Source organism: Cydia fagiglandana, chromosome 14 (assembly GCF_963556715.1).
Source record: "Cydia fagiglandana chromosome 14, ilCydFagi1.1, whole genome shotgun sequence".
NCBI classification, from domain to species: domain Eukaryota; kingdom Metazoa; phylum Arthropoda; class Insecta; order Lepidoptera; family Tortricidae; genus Cydia; species Cydia fagiglandana.
In genome coordinates, this window is record NC_085945.1 from 19,329,001 (window position 1) to 19,350,015 (window position 21,015).

The 21,015-nt window shown below is 39.1% G+C and overlaps 1 protein-coding gene across 1 annotated transcript; it reads left to right on the forward strand.

Annotated features, from left to right (window-relative positions):
* The first annotated feature begins 18,357 nt into the window (after positions 1 to 18,357).
* LOC134670480 (uncharacterized) lies at positions 18,358 to 21,015 on the forward strand. Its single transcript, XM_063528306.1, has one exon. The coding sequence runs from the start codon at positions 18,358 to 18,360 to the stop codon at positions 21,013 to 21,015; it is 2,658 nt and encodes an 885-aa protein (XP_063384376.1).

Consider the following 21,015-nt stretch of genomic DNA (forward strand, 5'->3'; position numbering starts at 1 on the left):
TAAATTGGTGTGAATAATTTCCCATATTCCCACTTCGATTAATTCAATCGGAAGAAAAATACACAAACCGTCCACTCAACACACCATCGGATCGGCAGCTGATGTTTATGAGCCATCGCCTGGCTGACTCAACTTCTATTGTTTATATGAAATAGTAAATAACCATCACCAGAGGGCGCCGTAAGCCCTTAAGGAATTTCATAAGTATATTTAGGTACTTTCGGCCCCTGCTACCGCGGTCCAGGTGGCAGAGCGGTCTAGGCATCTGCCGCGAATGCAGAGGACGCTGGTTCGATTCCAGCCCTAGGCGCTGTAGGCCTTGGTCACTTTTTCTTTCGTATACGGCATCTACTTCAGTTTAGGTATAGTAAACGTATATATAGCATTTTATTTAATCGTAGTGGCGGAGGCCTCGTGTCTGTCGAACGTGCGAGTAGGTGATAATCCTCGGATCAGCGGATATTTTCGTTGTGTTTACTTTCTTCTCTGCTCGCTCCGAGTGAATATTATGTAGGTAGGGGAGACCGAGGTGAGTTGTGACAGAGGAGAGTTGTGACATCGTCGATTTTTTGGAATCTATTAACTAGAAAGTAGGTCGCAGCAGTGTGCGTTTGTTAGCTCGTAACCTGAACTAACAAACGCGCGCTATTGCGACCTAGTTTCTAGTTAATAGATTCCAAAAAATCAACGATGTCACAACTCTCCTCGGTCACAACTTACCTCGGTCTCCCCTACTAAGCTTAACTCATTACTTACATAGTTACTTATAATTATATTCAGATAACATACATACATAATAAATAAGAAATTATTTATACTTCTTTATGTTCTTTCTTTATATACGACCACTCTGTCAAGAGTGATACCGACGAAGAAGAAGATGTTCTTAGAGGGTCGACAACCCCTGCCTACCTACAAGAATACGTAGACAACGATAACCGCTCACAATCTCAGGATTTGCGATATGCAATACTATACGGTTGTTTGTGTTGGTTGGTTGTTTATGAAAAAAATCATATGAGGTTATCTTGAGTTTTAAATAAGAAAACGCGATAATATTACCTGTATTTGTACCCGAATGAAGCACTTTTATTGCATTATCCACAAAAATGTACATTCTCTAAAATGTGTTTGATCCAACCAACTACAATCAATATCTAAAAGAGAGAGAGAGAGAGAGAGAGAGAGAGAAAAGAATAAGTTCAATTTTATACTTGCAATATTCCCATGTATTTGTGTTGCATAAAATATACTTAGTAATACTACTATACCGGGTGTGGCCTGTAACACGAGCAAATAATTAAAACATAGATTGTACTCCTCAAACGATGACACTTTTGTTCAACAACTTTTAAAAATAATGAAGTATTTAGAGTCCCTATTTTTCATACAAAATAAATATTACCTTCAATGGACGCCATCGCCACGCCATATCATTGTGATTGACGTTGCTTGTCACGCCTTAAACATAGCAAAATTCGCAATACATTGCGTCTTAGAATAAACTTTAAAGTTTATTAAAAATCAAACCACAAGTTATTTTTAAAAGTTGCTGAACAAATGTTGGTGAGTATGAGGAGTAGAGCTTACAGTTAAATTTTTTGCTCATATTACAGGCCACACCCGGTATACTAGAACTATAATTTAATATCTCAATGAGCAAACGTCACGCGGACAGACGGTTAATATTTCAAATATTTGTCGAACAACGGATAAAACGTGATGGATGAAACGCGGAAACAAATTAGACTGAACGCCGCAACGCGCACCTACTGGCGGGTCCGACAATAACATGGCGGTAGATATTGTTTTAAAATTGTGTGGTATGTATGTGTATAAATAATAATAAGGAATTAATAAAAAAAATAGCATGATAGAATAGGGACATATGGAAATGTGTTATTATTTAAATTGTATGTGTTTGTATGTTATATTTATTAGCGAGAAATAAAAGGCTTTTTTATTTTATTTTATTTTATTTTATTATGTATGTGTGTGTAAATTCTGTGTATGTGTGTGTTACGTCTTACGAGGAAAAATAAACATACCTAATTAGGTTCTCAAACTTAAAAGGATATTTGAGACGACTTTTCAAGGTAAGACCTCTGAGGGTCTACCGCGAATATAAAAATTTCGTTAACTGACTCTCTATCGCTATAATTCAAGAGTACCTAATTAGTAAGGCAGGTAACGAAAGTTTGGTTTTCGATTTCCACGGTAGGTCCTCTGAACCCTGCAAACAGCGATCAAGCTTAAACAATACTCTGTTTGTCGCTTTATTTTATTATGTTTCCAACGTGCAGGCTTAGCCGAACGTTCGTGTCGCTTTAGTAAATAAAACGGAAACACAATTTCATTCAAAACAGCGAGGAAAAATGCTTAAAAATTGTAAAATAGGTTTAAAGGCTCAAAGATGATTATTATAAAATACGAAAGGCAATCTTAATTTATTTTACTGAGGTGACACAATAACTGATCATGGTACATTGAGCAACGAGGGGCAAGTGACATATTATTGGAATGAGGGTGTTAATTCGCCACAACTGCAGGCCGCTCGAGTTTTTTTTTCTAGAATATATTTTAAAAAATCAAAATGATATTGTACTTTGTAAAAAAGCTAGTGCTTAACTTTCTAATTATAGAAAAACTAATTTTTATACTTAAGGTGAACCATAATATCAGGAGTAAATAGTATTATTTATTAGAATGGACACAGTCCGGGTTAATATTAAGTAAAGTAACGAAATCGTCCCAATTCAATAAAACAAATGTATGTAATTTTCCGTCGAGATACTTCTTCATCCTCGCGTTATCCCGGCTTTTTTGCCACGGCTGGGAGCCTGGGGTCCACTTCACAACTAATCCCAAGAACCCGGATTGCAAGTTGCACGCTCTTACAGCGCTTTTTCGATCAGGATACAATAAAATCCATTCGTTTTCGTAACTCAGGTAAAAAATTTGTAACACATACGGTGGATATGCGCTCATATTGTGCCGAATAGGCGACTCTTATGAGTCTTATGATTATTAGATCTAGAGAACACAGAACAAACACTCACCTTTTAACACAACGAGCAACACGAGAGATATCATGTTGACTACCCAAATAAGTAGACACCAACTTCCGCGCCTTCCCAGGCAGAACCGCCACTTAGACACTTGTGTAAATACAGTATAGTTACATTAGTTACCTAACTTTAGTTTACTTATTTCACTTCACTTCAACTCCTAAATATTGTAAATATATTAATTATATAGAATTTTAACGCATTTAATGTTATAAATATGTTGCTCTCTTTTATTTCTAAAAGTTTTTTGGCAAACACCAGTGCGATACCGACATCTAAACTGTATATTTATTAGCGTTGTTATTTTCTCTTAGTTTAAGCCCATGCACAGTTTATATTCAGAATTTCCTGAGTTTAGTTTCAAAAAATGCAAATATACACTCCACTAACAGGTGTATACATAGACTAACTCTTGTCCAGTGATATGACACGTTCGAAAATAGTATAAAAACGGTGAACGTAAACTAAAAATAAATTAAACACAAAACTTGCGGCGCGGCGGCGAGTATGTAACTGAAGCAATTGCAAACAGCCTTGTTTGTCATGCACGCAAATGTAAATACGGGACACATGTGACATTCACAAATTCGCTGTTTGCTGAAACCAATTGGTGAAAATAAAAGATACTTTACTGTATTGTCCTCGGGCGTATTTTGTGGCGAATTGATTTGCATATTCGAACAAAATTTATTTTATGATATTCTCTTAGTTATCAGCTGTGACTAACCTCGAGGTGAAGAAAATGATAATTATAAAAGGGACAATGAATCTGGTAGCAACACCAACATTTTATAATTATTTATATACCTACCTAGACGATTTGTTAAATTGTAAGTAGCCATGTTCAATGTATAGGGTAGCCCGTGAACTCAATATCCTAGATTTAATAGGTTTCCTAGGTTAAGGCTGTGTAATTAAACACCTCCAAGATTTCGCTCCTCCCAGTTAAAGCCATACGTCTGGCATTGAAATGTATTGTACGTGTTCTGGAGGCCACAATCCTTCAATAATTGTGTGGGTAATGGAATTACCAGCGGCGGTGCGTGCGCGACACGTGATTTGGGTGTGAATGTTTCGAGAATTTGGAGTCTTGGCGGTATTGATGCACGTTTACTTACCTGCCTGCCTGTGAGAGCCAGATCCAAATACGTTCTTTTGTTTTATACACAAGAGCTATTAAACGGGTTATACTGAAATCCATAAATGGTCCATATTTAGACAGGCAGAGTTACTTAGGTAACTACGTAGGGATAAAGTGTCGTTCGATGTACAACACATTACAAAGTCAGGTATTTGCTGCTTTGCTCAGTCTTGAAAATACTAAAAACCCAAAGCCACACATTGCCCTGCCACACATAGCGCTGCACTGCACTGCACTGGTCGATACTAAATAATTCAACCTAATCGATATGCCTTACCTTGGGTGCTATTTTTTTACTTACTTTATGCAAGTTTCAAATTTAATATCCAAAAGTTTGTAAACATTCGCACGAATAACGAATCTAATTTAAAATATCAATATATTAAAACTAAAGTGTTATTGTTATTCTGTTTCAGGTAAGTGGCCCAACTATGGATATTAAGTACAGGGGATTATGGTAAGATTAGGTAAGTACCATTAGAGTACCCTAGTTAACAATTTAACATAAACGGCATTATTATTTTATTCATTTACCATTCAAAAAATTAGGTCTTCAATTTAACAAAACGCTAGTTGCAGAATGTAATTATACTTGAATGTATAAAACGATGGTCATCTGTGATAAATATGCCTGTTTCATACTAACTCAAATGTAACATGTTAGAGCTTCTTGTCTTAAAAATAAAAGAATGTTGTATAATCACGTTTATGTTGTCTCACCTTTCAAAATAATGCCTGAGAATAAAAACATCGATGCATACTAAAAAGTTCGAAATTAAATCTATCATTGGCTGTTTCGGCTGCTATGCGTTGTGTGAGACAGTATAATGACAGCAACCAAAGACGCGTACCTACACAAAAAAAGGAATGAAAAGATTTACAGCCGTTTGGTAAGCTTCGGTAGCTCAGTTGGATAACTCATTCATTGCCACCCAGCCAAACAAGACATCCGCGGCAGGCCACAACAATTTCGTCATATAAAGCAGTAGGACTATCAGGTCGTCCGGCCTGGGAACAAAATCATAAAATACCCGATAGTCGGGTTTTCGGCACTGGATGTGTTAAGAGCGATCCAACCGGGGTACCGAAAGATCGCAAGTTCTTGTATTGCCCGAAGCGGTGAATTTTTCCTTTAAAATAAAAAATAGTAACGTAATAAGAATTTTGACGGATTAATTTTTATATACTTATGTATCCACATAAAAGAGACGCAACACGCCTACATAAAAAACTTCAAAAAGCCAAGTGGAACACAGTAAAGTCTAACTCCACGTGCATGTTGTAAAATAAACGGAAGGATTTTCCTGGTGCCAATTTGTTTTAACTCTTTGAACGTTATATTAAAATTCACAAGACGTTTCATACGCATCAAATGTAAACCTCACCTGAAAACATTAAAATTACTTTGCCAGCATACGAAAATAGCTACGCTTAGGGCCGTATTCATGCTCTTTTAATGACAGCTCTGTACACATATATCTATGATGTTGCCATTTTTATTATCTATCGTGTCATGTATCTTCAAATTTTCTGTTAGTAAATTCAAAATGACAGACAATAAAAGGTTGACCATTTTAGGCCCGTTGTACTAGCGGTCCATATTCATCTGCCTAAGAATATTTATTTATTTTTACTTCCTGACCACAGTCCAAAGCAATTTGCTAAACTTTCGCGTCGTTGGCGTTCAATGTCACCGATCGTCTTGTTCCAAATCAGACCGTCTAATCCGAGAACTAGCGACTTGCCTAAATTAATTCTGCAAATCCTGGAATCGATTACAAATCGGCGATAATCGAGCCATTACCGACTCGGCTCGGCAATCAGTTTGCTTTGGATTACATTAATTGCTTGCTGAGAACAACCGGTTATTAATAGCTTCAAGTAGAAAGATTTACTACTTGGAATGAAGTTAGGCTTTAGTATATTTTTTTGTGCAATAAATAAATATTTGTGAAGGTGCTTATGTAGGTGGCGGTTTTGTTAATCGTTTAAAAACTTGAACGTGACTACATGAAACGAATAGATTAATACCTACCTAGCTCATTCATTAAAATGTGCTTAGTAGATTTCAACGCAATTTACAAGTACAATGCAATTAGGTACATACATATATACTTGTCAGACCATATTACTTTCATAACCTTAAATATACATTCTACTTCTTACTCGTAAATCTGTTGTGATTACGTGTCAGCAAGTACTCAGTAGGTAGGTATTGTACCTATTGTTTATTTACATCTATATAAGTATATCTATTTCTTCCCTTTCTTTCCCAAATCTTCTAAATATTCCCCCAATGTCGATATTTCATAACCGTTCCTGGTGTGTGTACACTCGGCTAAAATTACTATTTGTTTGCAAAGCGGCATTAGCTCCTGACGAGCAATGTTCCATATGGGCTTAATTCAGAAATATTTAGTTTTCAAAATGTACTTTTTTCTTTTTAGGTATGTTTACTTATGAATGTGATGGATGAAATGGTACAGTAATTAAATATATTTGACTGCATGTAAACATTGGAACATTTTTTTGTAAAATTATTATTTTCTTATGAAAATCAAAACCATAGAGTTCAACAAAAAAAAATAACGAGGAAACGCAATGTACGTATTATCCTTAAGTCGGGCAGGTACAGAAAGTTAAATGTGCATAGATACATACAAATTTATAAGACTGCTAATACAGTGAACAGTTTTCAATTTTGAGTATCAGGTCAGAAATCGTTCTATTTTCTAATGATTTTTTAATATATTTGGAAAGTTTTATAGGCTCTTAATTCTGGGTATAATAAACACAAAATACTAGTTCGGGACAACACAAAAGTATGTCTTTTTCCGTCAGGTTAAGGAAATTCCATGAATTTAGTAACTCAGGAGAACAACTTTTAAGACATGCCTACGGTGAAATTGCGCTTGCAAAAAAAGACAAAATAAAAGTCAGGCATCAATGTGATATATATACGTTAAATAATTTTCGAGAATGAGGCCTCTAATCGGCACCTGCGTGATATATTTCACTTGCTTGAGGGTATTTGCTTGAGAGGCTCTCTAAACTATGTCGAAGCGCGTCGCGTCTGATTAAAATAGTAAGTTGAGCAGAAGGCTGTTCCTCAAGCAGTTTTAATCATAAGGATAACTTATCTTCCAGCGCAGTATCTTACAGACACTGCATATGCTGAGCGGCATCCTATTTGGTGTATGTTTCTTTTATAATTTTTATGTTGTACCTACCAAATGTATGTTATTTTACGCCAAATAAATATTTTCTATTCTATTCTATTCTTTAAATACATAAATACACATACCCTTAGGATTAGAACCCGGGACCTCCTGCTTCGTAGGCAGGGTCACTACCGACTACGCTAGGAGGCCGTCTAATACCTTACACGTGGATGTATGTACGTGGTCAAAGTTTAAAGACTACATAAATTCATCTTCCACATTATAATTAAGATCATATCATATAAAGATGATCCCGTAAACGCAAACAAAAGCCTTCAAACTGTTTATTCCATCAAATTCAATTCCTTGCGTAGTTTGTAAAGGTTCTCCTTCTCACCTTTCCCAACTCAAACATAACAGCTACCTTAACATGGGTGATTCTTACGTCATGCCATCAAGTATATCTACTTGGCAGCAACGTCAGTACCTAACTGCGTAACCGACAATGGAGTTAGTTGGCGGGTAACTATTATAGAATTTACACACAATGGTAAACTTGGCAGCTTTGTTCGAGTTAAATTCAGTTAAACACAGTAACGAAAAGCTATCAGTTGTAACATGAACACGTAGAACCATGGGACGCTTTTTTTGTAGTCGGAACGGGGTGACTTCCTATGTTCATATTATTCTGTATCTAAATCAAACCCGGTTTGCTATTTGTTATTTTTTCTCGGACACATTCGTATGTGGCATGCTACTTCAGTTAACCTTAGTATTTTTTGTACCTAGACTGACTGAAATAACACGCTCAATGCGTGTCCGTGGAAATACGATTGTACTTAGACTCAAATAAAAAAATCTTTTATTGTATTAATCCACAAAAGTGACCTTTTTCCAAATGAGTTTGACCGTCTCTAGAGTTCTTACACAAGCTTGTGTTGGCAGAACAACGCAATGCTCTTAGTTATTTAATTCCACACTTTTCAGACAAATATCATATTAATACGACAGAGAGGAAAAGCTTGTAGCTGTTATTAAATTGCTTTACAGTGGAAACATATACCTAGTTTATGTTTGTTAAACTTACAGATCTCTAAGAACTAGTGATCTTTCTTTCAAAACAGTCTGTATTTCGACATCTCGTTTCCAAATGCATAGATGGATTAGCATAGGATTGGCGTATCTACCTACAGATAATTAATTTGTTATTTTTGCTAGGCATTTTTCGGAAATCGTCAAATTGTGCTAAAGTAATGTGCATGAATAACGAGGTAGCACTATTCTAACCACCCCAGCTCCACCATGAAACTTAGCAAGGTTATCAGGTTGTTATTTAACTGGCTCTAGCGTAGGTACTTGAAGACCTAGAAATAATTGGTTTTATTGTTTCCATGCGCGCTCTGTACACAGTTTTACCTATGGAGTGCCTACATATTATAAACATTCTTGCGTTTCCACATTTTTTATAATGATTGTTTTGTCCAGACTACAAATACTTTTTATTTTTTTCAGTGTCTGATAAGATTATTTAACTCTATTACCACCTTTAAGTTACACTTAACAATTTTGAAAATTTAAATTCAGAGACTCTTCATAAAAACTAAGAACATAAGAACCTTATTATGCGACAAAGCCTGCAGTTTGCCTGCAGCAGCCAGATTATGGTTAATTAAACAAGTCTCACAATGAGTTTACTCACCATACCGACTACGGAGACAATGAAACTTTTCTACAACTGCGGCGGGGAAAGATAAATAAGCAATTTGCGTGGATTATTTGTGTCAAAGCAGGTATGATCTGAAGGCGTCTCGGGAATATTTTCTTCTTCTTCTTCTTTCCGTGCCTTTTCCCATTATTTGGGGTCGGCCCTCCTCGTTCTCAAGCGCCAGGTCGGGCGATCCTGGGTTGTCTCTTTGTTCAACTGGGCCTGTTTCAAATCCATTGATAAGGTGGACCACCACGTAGCAGGCGGACGACCTCTGCCTCTCTTATTATTCGGCAATGCAAGGGCTTTCCTCACGACATGGTCTTCGTCGCGTCTCATGATATGCCCGTACCATCTCAAGCGCGATTCTTGAATCTTGTCGGTGATGGGAATATTTTATTAAAAAAAATGGTAAATTAAAGTAAAATAAGCTGATACTCGGTGGAAAAACAAATTTCCGTGTTCTTATTAACGTTTAGGTACCGATATATTGGCACCTGAAATTTATAAAACTTAATTTTAATTATGTTGTCAACATTGGCGAATAAGGTCGTTTAAAAAATAATAATTTGATGATCAAGACATCAAGTCGATTTAACACCCCCTTATTCGTCAATGCGAGTGTCCAGATAACCGTTCCACCATGGCCTGATCTGATTTGAGTGATAGCAAACATCGATATTGTTTGATCGCGCCACTTTCGTGTGTCAACTACTCAATCACCACGTGTTTACATGTTCATGCGTAGAAAAGGTTCGGCTATACTTGCTACAAGCAAATTAGGTAGAAACTACACTGAAAAAATAATAAGCCGACTCATTGAGTAATTTTAAAAAATAAATAAAGGAACTTAAGTAACAAAGCCTTTTGAACAATATCCTAAATGCGATTTTGTTGTTAGACTGTTGGACAGTGTAACATATAGTTCGCATTTTCTCTGTCAATTAATTTTGAACATCTTAGAAAGAACAAAACCTATCACACAGCTTTGAATATCGTTTCAATGATGATTAAAATCAGAGCATTTTAAAAATTTACTATAATTAATCTAAGTATGTAACCAAAGTTTAATCTAACAATAAAACCACCTATTCTCGACTACGACTCAATGTATGATATTGATAACGAACTGTCAAAGTGAACCCGGCGCGGCGGCAAATTCGAACGTACCTACACTTTGACAACACATTCCTCACAATGATGTCAGTTCGTTATCATGCGTGTATATTTCGCTCGTACTTGCCCGTAAATGCAGCTATTGGCGAGAGTGAGATGCACTGGCGAACGAGAACATAAATACATCATTATGATATCATTCTGATGTCAAATGTACCTAAGTTTGAATTGGCCTTCGACAGCGACACCCGCACTGATGAGATGCAGACCCATGTCTCAATAATTGATATTTTCCGACCATCGCCGACACAAGCCCGAATGCATAATTAATCATCATTCATTAAGATTATCCAACTCACGGCCCCGGATTTAATTATTGTATAAATATTTATGCACGGATTAAATAATTTGCGAATATACGTAAGATTTTTGGAGAAATAATCAGTGACAATATGAACGTTATGTTGTTTGTAATAAGGTTAAAAATAAAAGTAGGAGTTTTTAGAGCATGTCGTTAGAGTTATGAGAAGAGTGTTGGATTTGAATTTAAATTAATATCGGTTTTCGGGTTTGAAGTTAATTAGTACAGTTACATATCCCTTTGGAGTATACTTAAGCAAATTGAGTTGTTCGATCTCCAAAACACATTAGTCTAATATTGTTTACGAGTTATTAGGAAATGTTTGCGTGGGATATTTTTCATTAATTTATAGATAAGAGATATAGAGGAAGAACACATCCATGGAATGGAACAGCTAAATATATAAAACAACTTCACGGAAATAAAATAGGTTTTCAATTTAACTGTTTTATTCTGCCGGAAATGGTTGTCTTATTTGCCAATGTTTTTTATAAACTTACTAGATTTCGCCCGCCGTCTTCGACTGAATAATTATTGATAAATACTATCACATGTCATTTTTAGGATTCCGTACCTCAAAAGGAAAAACGAAACCCTTATAGGATCACTCGTGCGTCTGTCTGTCCGTCTGTCACAGCCTATTTTATGGGAAACTATTTGACCAATTACTTATGTAAATTAGTGACCCAAAGATGGACATATTTTTATTTATAATTTTAAAATACATAGGTTCGAAGTTATTTAAGAAAATAGCCAAAAAATAACTATTCCCCCCTTTATCTCCGAAACTAATGGGTCTAAAATTTTGAAAAAAAAATACACAAAATAGTTCTTTACCTATAGATGACAGGAAAACCTATTAGAAATGTAGTCAAGTGTGAGTCGGACTTATATAAGGAACCCTAGAAACGCGAGACTGACTCGTACTTGGCCAGTTTTTTATTTTTGCTTCAAACTATCTCTTCAATTTTCATCTAAAGCGGTTTAAGCGTGAAGAGCTAACAGAGAGACAGAGTTACAATCGTATTTATAAGATTAGTAGAGATAAGGATAGACGAAATAATTGTGTGGATTTATCTCGTAAATTTTAATACATTATTTTGATTTCGTAAAAAAAAACAAAAAAAATATCTTTATTTGCTAGAATATGGTAACAAGGTAAGACCTTATGGTTAAGTTGTCCACGCATATTCAACCTGCATGCAGGCGTGCAAATTATTTACAGTTTTTAAGTATTATTTAATATGAAGTACATATATTGTTTGAGGTTTTTTGTCCGCAATATTCTCAAATCGTGTACCGTTATATTTTGAAAGTATCGGTCTGTGGCGGGCTGGGTACGAATCGAACGCTGTCGCTAATAGATGTGTCCGGCAGCTCTCTAAGCTGATTAAACATGTGGCTATCCGCCATCCCGCTGCTCGCTGAGGATTAGCAGCGTCTCGCTGGGATTTTACTTGGAATTGGTTTCGACTTCATTTCGATCATGGCTACGGAACTATTTTGACTTTCGGACTTAAGAAGTGTTGCCAGTGCTGTAGTGCTGTAGTTTTTTCAAATATGTGGGAGCTAGACGATCTCAAGATCGTAGGAAACTATTGGATGAGGATAACCCATGATCGTATTTATTTACAAAAAAATACAAAACACAAAATGTGTTGACAAAAGTTGCATAACATTATTTTCATGTTCTGTAACCATCAAGTTTCGAATATTAGAGTTATTTTTGCACTGAACCTCTTGAGCTAATAGTGGTAGTATTGGAAACCTTCTTTTGAAACGACGGGACTTTTCTAGAGTCCCCACTGATAGCCACAGCACCTGTTCGCTAGTGCCTAAAAGTTCCAACCAGTCTGACCATAAAAACTAACACCGAGTACACCTTGCGCGCAGTTTGCCGGTTTGCCAAACTTCAGCTTGGAAATTTGCTCGAGTTTTTGCTTATTTGAATATAGTTTCAAACTTATCGCGCGGATGATGAGATCCGATAGGAACGAAGCATCAAATCGCTCTTTAGTAATACTTGGTATGTTTTGTTAGCACATGTAGTACCTACATAAAAATTACATATTGTCTACTATACCTACTCGTAGATGGCCAAGATACAGGGCCAGCCTAAGTAGTTTGGTCCCTGACTGATATCTACTACATACACCTTTTTGTATTTTGTGACAAAGCTTGTAACGCGTCATATATATAGCGCAGAAGAAAATAATAGCCTCAGGTACCTACAAGAAGTAAGCACGTATATGTCAAGTAACTAATACTATAGCTAACCTTATATTGTATATGGGTGTACTTTATAAAACCTAATAAAATAAAATAACCTAATTTCCCATCTGATATCACCGCATATTTGCTCATTCAAAATTACAAACGGAACAGGCATACGACAATGACAGCCATCTTTTTGCTGTCGCGGTTACTTATCTTTCAGCATGACACTTAATTTACGATAATGCCCTCAGCTATGATTATTTTCCCTATAATTTTATTAAACACATATGTCGGAAATAAGGGCCCTCGCGGCAACGGCCTCGGGTCATTGGGTGCCTAATGCCTATTTATATGCATTATCGACCCATCGCCCACCAAGTAATTGATCGGCCGTTTTATACGCTTCTCTAAAGGTGACGTTGATACTTCAGATGATTCTAGATATTGTGTGTCTGTCTCACGGAAGTTTTGTTATTAAATTACAAATGATCATCCAAAATATCAGCTCTGTATAAAGGTTCAAGGTTTTATCCCATACGTTTACCGTGTAAGCATATGTAGTGTACACTTCGGAAAACTAAATAGAACCGAACACTACTCTACTAATAGCCAAATAAACAGTTGGAATTCAAACGCAAACGCCTTTGTTGTCATATCACTCGACAATATGTCAATATTGCAACAACGTGGAGAGGGTTTGGGTAAAATGTATGTATATATTTCAGGTAGGTATGATCAGTAATTGTGATCAAGTTTGTGAGCTATTTGATTTTAAAGGGTAATCGTCTTTAGTATGCGGTATACGGGTTGAGTGGGGAGGTACGGCGATTCAAATTGAGTAATATATTGAACAACCGGAAACAAATTTTTCTTAACAGGTATTATTTGATAAGACATATAGTTTAGACTAGCCTGCGTTAACTACACACACGAGTACTGAAAAAGTCACATTATAAAAGACCTGTCTTTCTTGTCCTGATTGTTTACGGCCCGTAGGTACTCGTCAGTAAGCAGTTAACATATCACACCGTCCGTAAGTTATGCGATCTAGCCTCATCCATACCAAAAATACTTTATTCATATATATGGTACAAAAACAAGTCAAAAAACAATAAATAAAAATAACTTAAAATTAAACTAAATACAAACTATTCTAAAATAAAATAAAACTAATCTAAACTAAATCTAAAAAAGGCCCCTGTGGCAAGGTCCCCAAGATGCTGGCTGCGTTACCCCGCTGAACTGCCAGACTGAAGCGTTGAGCGAGGTAACTGCCAGCTCTCGGGTCCCCAGTTGCGTCCCTGAGTCTCTTTGAAAGGTTTCCAAAGAGACTCAGGGCGCCAGGACCCCACGGACCCAGGGTCTCGACGCCGAAAGGAACGAAAATGTATTCGGCGCCGAGACCGCGATACCAAAAATACATATTATGGATTGAAATGATCCTTTGAATGATAAATTTAGATCCTTAATGTCTATATTGATATATTTTACGATGTTTCACACTTTTCGAACTATAGTAGTACTCATGGTAGTATTATAAATCACCTTGTCCGTTAAACGAAGTGGCTACCGCCAAGTTCACAACTTAAACTGTTTAAAACCCTTTGTGACATTAGCCGTCTCATTGACAAACTAAGTTGCGGTTTGTCCCCGTGTAGGCTTTGTACAAGAAAACAGGGGTAATAGTTAAGACATTTTATCAAGACGAAAACTTGAATGTGTGGGAGAAGGTGTGGGTGAAATCAAAACAATTAAGTTTGATTCGTTTTGTGGTTAAAGTATGCTAACTGTAGCAGACTTTCCTGCAAATGAGGACTTATATAAACTGAGAAAAATACATGGGCAATACGTATAATTTATGCAAAAAAACATGGTTTACATATTTATGCATGTTTTTATGGCGTTTGCTTAACTGTTACGTTATACAGGTGTTAAGGGTGTATATGTAAATAGGTTTTGATACGTTTACACTATTATCTATGTCTAGTCTTAAGTTCTTTTTTAATTCCATATTTAAATTCTAATGTTATTTTGACTGTTTATATTTTTGTACGTCAGTTCGCAAAATAAACCCATCACAACTAGTCGACTGCCTGGTTTATTGATTATTTTCCACTTTAGCTATCGAAATTCCCTCTACTTTACTTGTCTGTCTTCTTTATTTTGGTCCTTCTCCCTCACTTATGATCTTGCGATCTAAAACCAAGCAGTCGGCTAAAAGCGCTAAAATGACGCGCTCGGAAACGGGTACCCCTGCCACGGGTAGGCTCGGCCAGTCCAAAAAGTTGGATCACGGTGCGGCCGACGCCACCGTACCACCCGCGGCTTCCGACCCGCAAATCCCCGGGACGTCTCGCGAGTGCCTCACAACCGGCACCAGCGCCGAACAAGTTAATGTTCCCCTCAGTTGCAGGTCTCGCGCTTCGGGCTCTACGCGATCATCGGCCACGATTAGGGCACGACGATTGACCGCGGAGGCCCACTTGGCCCGCAAGAGCATAGAAAGGGAACAAGAGCTCTTTCAACGCGAACGGAAACTCCTTGAGCAGGTTAAACAGGTAGAACAGCTTGAACTTGAAGCGAAAATAGCCGCCTTAGAAGCCGAGGAGCGTTCCAATCACACGGTTAGTAATGCATATTCTCGTACAGCATCTTGGGTTCGTGACGTAAATCAGGAAAGGCAACCCGTAGACATACGGGCCGAAGTGGGTGTAACTATTCCGCCACATATAGCGGTAGTTACCACCATGACCGCCGATCCCACTATAAATTTACGGCCAGAACCTACTGTTGAGTGCAATGTAGTAAATAACCGTTTTAATTCACCTTTATTGCGTGAAGACGTCAAACGTCAAAACGGCCACGATAATGCACTGATTGATTTTAACAATGATTATGTAAACCATGAGTGCCGCCGTCAAGAGCAAACCGAGCCAATAACCGGCTCTGCCACGCTTTTACAAGCTATTGCCGATACGGCTGCCGCAGCTAAAGCGCTCGCCGCACGAGACGTGCCAAGAAAAGCTAAAATTGAGCTTCCAACTTTCTATGGCAACTCGTCACAATGGCTTCAATTTAAATACTTATTTGATAGTACTAAAACTTCTTATTCCCCCGCAGAAAATACGGCGCGTCTACATAACGCACTCCGCGGGCCCGCCCGGGAGGCCGTCGCCTCTTTACTCAACACCGCGGCAGCTTCCGAAGATATCATGGCAGCACTCGAACGTACATTTGCTTGTCCCGAAATGATTGTCTTCGGCGAAGTTCAGATTTTGAAAACGCTGCCTCGGCTCGGGCCTGACCTAAAGGAGATAGGTATTTTCGCTAATAAGGTACGCAATTCTTTGTCTACTATGAAATTACTCGGCCTACGAGAATATTTACAATCGCCGGAGCTGTTTCATAATATTCTAGGAAAATTTAACCCTTTAATGAAAATGAGATGGTCTGATTATGCGTCAGATTTGTCAGAAACGTCAAACCATCTCAAGTCAAAGTTAGAACTTTTATCTGATTTTCTAACACGCGAACACGAACGCTATATTAAATTCGCTTTATCGCCAGAAGTAGGGCTTTCTATGTCTATACCGCAACAATCACGAGTACATTTTCCAATGAATAAACCATTTAAACGTGAAAATATACATTCCGTCACTCATGACAAAAATAAAACGATTGGTAAGATAGAGTGTGTTTATTGTAAAAAATCCCACAATATAAAAAAATGTACTGAATTTACGTCGTTATCTGTTGACGATAGGTGGCGTTGGTTACGTGAACACAAAGTTTGTTATAAATGTCTAAAAGACAACTCACACCTATGGAAATTATGCAAAAGCAACCCTTGCGGGGTCGATGGTTGTACTTTTCGACACAACCCTCTTTTGCACGGCAGGCAGGATACGTTTAGATCACCGCCTACACCCGATACACGGATTAATAACGTCATTTGCGTTCCTGCGGCTGAAAGTGATACCCAGCATACGTCGAGTTCCTCGCCAGCCGATAATAAGGTGTCAGACAATAATGTGACTGTGTCAAATATAGGTATATCGTGTAACCAACATAAAACGTCTAATGAAATATGTTCAAATATTACAATGTTGAAAGTTTTACCAGTGACACTGTCAGGGCCAAATGGCAGCTATGAAACGTTCGCGTTTCTCGATGATGGCAGTACTGCGACTATGATCGATTGTAAAGTGGCTGCTCGCATAGGTTTAATAGGGCCTGAAGAGATCATAACTGTCAATGGTATCATGGGTTTACAAACAACTACAAAGGTAAGGTACGTTGACTTTTACATAAGAGGTAAATATGAATCTGACATCCATTTGGTAAATCGTGCTAAGGCTGTACAATCGTTAGGCTTGAACGAACAAACTCTATCTAGAGAGACTATTGAATCTTATGCTCACTTAAAAGACCTAGCCGAATACTTGACATATGCTGACGCTACACCAACCGTACTTATTGGTGCTGAGCATTGGCATCTGTCAATATGTCGCGAGGTTTGTGAAGGCAGACGTAACGAGCCCGCCGCTTGTCGCACTTTGCTTGGGTGGACTTTGTATGGACCAACGAGTAGCAAAACCAAGCCAGTCGAGTTCGTCAACCATTGTCAGTTAGACCGCACTGAACCTTCTGAAAATGAACGCCTGGAGTCACTGATAAAGGAGCAATACAAACTCGACTCGCTCGGTATCTCTAAGCGCGAGACTCTATTTAGCAAGTTAGACTCCCGTGCCGTCGAGATTCTTGATGCTACCACCACACGCTTACCGACCGGTAGATATGAAGTAGGTCTTCCGTGGCGTGACAACATACAGTGTGTTCCCGATAGCTACCCGCAAGCTTTATCAAGATTTCTAAGCCTCGAAAGGCGAATGATTCGTGAGCCCGCCTTCGCTGACGCGTATAAAAAGTTTATTGATAACATGATTGCTAAAAATTACGCTGAAGAGTGCAATCCCGGCACTTATTATAATCATCTTATCACTAAAAGCGTCAACACCAGCATTGATCTCAAACGCGATACCAATTTAAGCGATTATTCAAATAAAATTCGCACCTTATCTGATAACTTACAACCTAGTACAGTCAGTCCGAATAAAGCAGAAACAAATTTTGACATTGAGCTGTCAAGTGTGAATATCAATAAAAATAAATTAAAAACCGAATCTGAACCTAATGAAAGTGGCATTAACGCAAGAATAAGGTGGTATTTGCCTCATTTTGGCGTGTACCATCCACAAAAACGTAAACTTCGTGTTGTCCACGACGCAGCCGCGACTAATCAGGGTGTTTCATTAAACTCGTTGCTGCTTCAAGGACCTGATCTTTTAGAAAATTTATTAGGTATTTTATTTCGGTTCAGAGAGGGCGCTGTTGCTATAACAGCTGATATTAAGGAAATGTTTCCTCAAATAAAAATCCGTGAACAAGATCGTGACGCACTACGTTTTTTATGGCGCGACGTTCAGTCAAGGGAAACAACGCCTCTAAAAGAATATCGGATGACAGCTGTCATTTTTGGAGCATCGTCCAGTCCTTTTACTGCGTTGTACATTAAACATAAAAACGCTATGTCTCACCAAGATTCGTATCCAGCGGCAGCCAACGCAAGTATCCATAGTTCCTACATGGACGATTTCCTGGATAGCCTGGACGATGTGGACGAAGCTGCACAGATGGCATCCGATGTTGTGACTATTCATCGTAACGCATGTTTCGAAATGTGTGGCTGGATTTCTAACGATCAAGGAGCATTGCGTCTTGTACCGACTGAACTGCGCGCCGCTCAGCCTAGTGAGATGTCACTTGGTAGTGAGTCAAGTAGCGTCAGAGCCTTAGGTGTTTCATGGGATCCTATATCAGACACTATCGGATTTAGGACCGGTTTAGAAGGTCTCATACTACAGGGCAGTTTTAATAAACGCAAAGTGTTGTCCCACCTCATGAAAGTATACGACCCACTAGGTTTGTTGGGCCCAATAGTGGTCAAAGGGCGTATACTACTTCACGAGGCATGGAGATCCAATATTGACTGGGACACACCCTTTCCACCATCACAGATTTTAAAGTGGAACGAGTGGTTTAAGGAACTGTCTGACGTATCTACAATTAGGATTCCACGATGGTACGCCAAGCTCAATGGAGAACCTCTACACAGGGAGCTACACATTTTCGCGGACGCAAGCGAGCTTGCCTTTGCCACCGTCGCTTATTGGCGCTTATTATATGCAGATGGTACAGTCAAGCTCGCACTCATCACCAGTAAGACGAGAGTCTCACCTTTGAAGCCCACTTCAATTCCTCGTCTAGAATTGCAGGGCGCTTTGATAGCTTCTCGCCTTGCTGTCACTATTAAAGAGTTTCATAAGAAAAGACCTTTACGAACTTTCCTGTGGACAGATTCAAGAACTGTCCTCGGTTGGCTCAGAAGTGACGCACGAACGTACAAACCCTTTGTGGCCCATCGCGTAGGAGAAATTACAGAAAATACGCGCGTGCAAGATTGGAAATGGGTCCCAACTGATTTGAACGTTGCGGACGATGCCACTAGGATTAAGCCGCTTCATCTTAATCCAAACCACCGATGGTTTACAGGTCCCTCGTTCCTCCTCGATCCTCCGGAGAATTGGCCTGTTGAACCAGCTGGTCAGCCTATAGTCCAGGAAGAGCGGAAGCAGACTTCTGGACTTGTGGTTGGTCATCTGACAATTACCGCGGATTTCAGTCGTTTTAGTGACTGGCTACGATTACTTCGTGCTACTGCTCGCGTTTTGCAAGCTGCGTCTAAATTTCGCTCGGCTTTAGATCGCGTAGGTCGCGTTGCTCCTAGCACCGATGTTAGGCTTCGTCAACGTACGAATACACCTACGTCCACCACTCTAATCCCCCTGACAGCGGAACTTATGGAAGCCGCAGAAAGGCACGTCCTGAAGAAAGTACAGTCTGAATCATTTAGTGACGAAATCCCAATAATAGAACGTGGAGAATTGATACCAAAGAGTAGTCGCCTGGCGAAGCTTTCTCCCAGAATGGGGCCAGACAACTTGTTGCACCTAGCTGGCAGAATCGTTGCTGTACAAGACGTCGGTTCCGAGATCAAGTTTCCAATCATTCTAGATGGACGACACCCAGTAGTGCGCTTATTGGTCAATTTCTACCATCGCAGGGCTGGACATGCAAACAATGAAATGGTGGTCAATGAGGTTCGACAAAAATATTGGCTTCTTCATCTGCGCAGTACTGTTCGAAGCGTCACCAGCAAATGTTTGTTCTGTCGCATCAAAAGAGCAAAGCCAATGAATCCGATGACCGGTAACCTTCCTCCTCAGCGGCTTGCCCACCACCGCCGCCCATTCACGTACACTGGCTTGGATTATTTCGGCCCGTTGAATACCAAGATCGGTCGAAGACAAGAGAAACGTTATGTGGCCCTGTACACCTGCATGACATCCAGAGCCGTTCACCTGGAGCTTGTACATTCCCTTTCTGCTGACTCCGCAATAATGAGCCTGCGACGGTTTATTGCTAGAAGAGGAACTCCCAATACTGTATATTCTGACAACGGTACATGTTTTATTGGTGCAGACCGAATTTTACGAGAATTTTATCAGCACGAGGTCTACGATTTTGCTGCCAATAGAGGAATAAAATGGAGCTTTATTCCTGCCGCTGCTCCTTTTTTCGGCGGATGCTGGGAGAGACTGATTCGCACCATCAAAATCGCGCTGAACGCCACATTACGTGAAAGAGAACCTAATCCCGAAGTCCTAGTAACTCTCCTTCTAGAAGCTGAGGCAATTGTAAATTCTCGACCTCTGACCCATGTCCCTGTTGGCCCTGAAGACCAGGAAACCCTAACGCCCTTCCACTTTCTAATTGGCTCATCTTCTAACCAGGTTCTGCCTGCAACCCTTGACGACCGAGACCTTTTAAGACGTGCTGACTGGAGGAAGGCGTTGAGATTGGCCGACCACTTTTGGAACCGATGGGTAAAAGAAATTCTGCCAACCATGCAACCTCGCCAGATAGCGGAGAACAGAGAGCACGACTTGACTGTTGGCGACTTAGTCATCATTGTAGACCAGAACCTACCCCGAGGAACCTGGCCACGCGGCCGCGTCGTTGCTACATTCCCTGGCAGAGACGGAGTGGTCAGGGTGGTGGACGTAGCCACATCAGGTGGAATCCTTCGTCGACCTTCTAAAAAATTGGTCAGATTAGAGGCATAA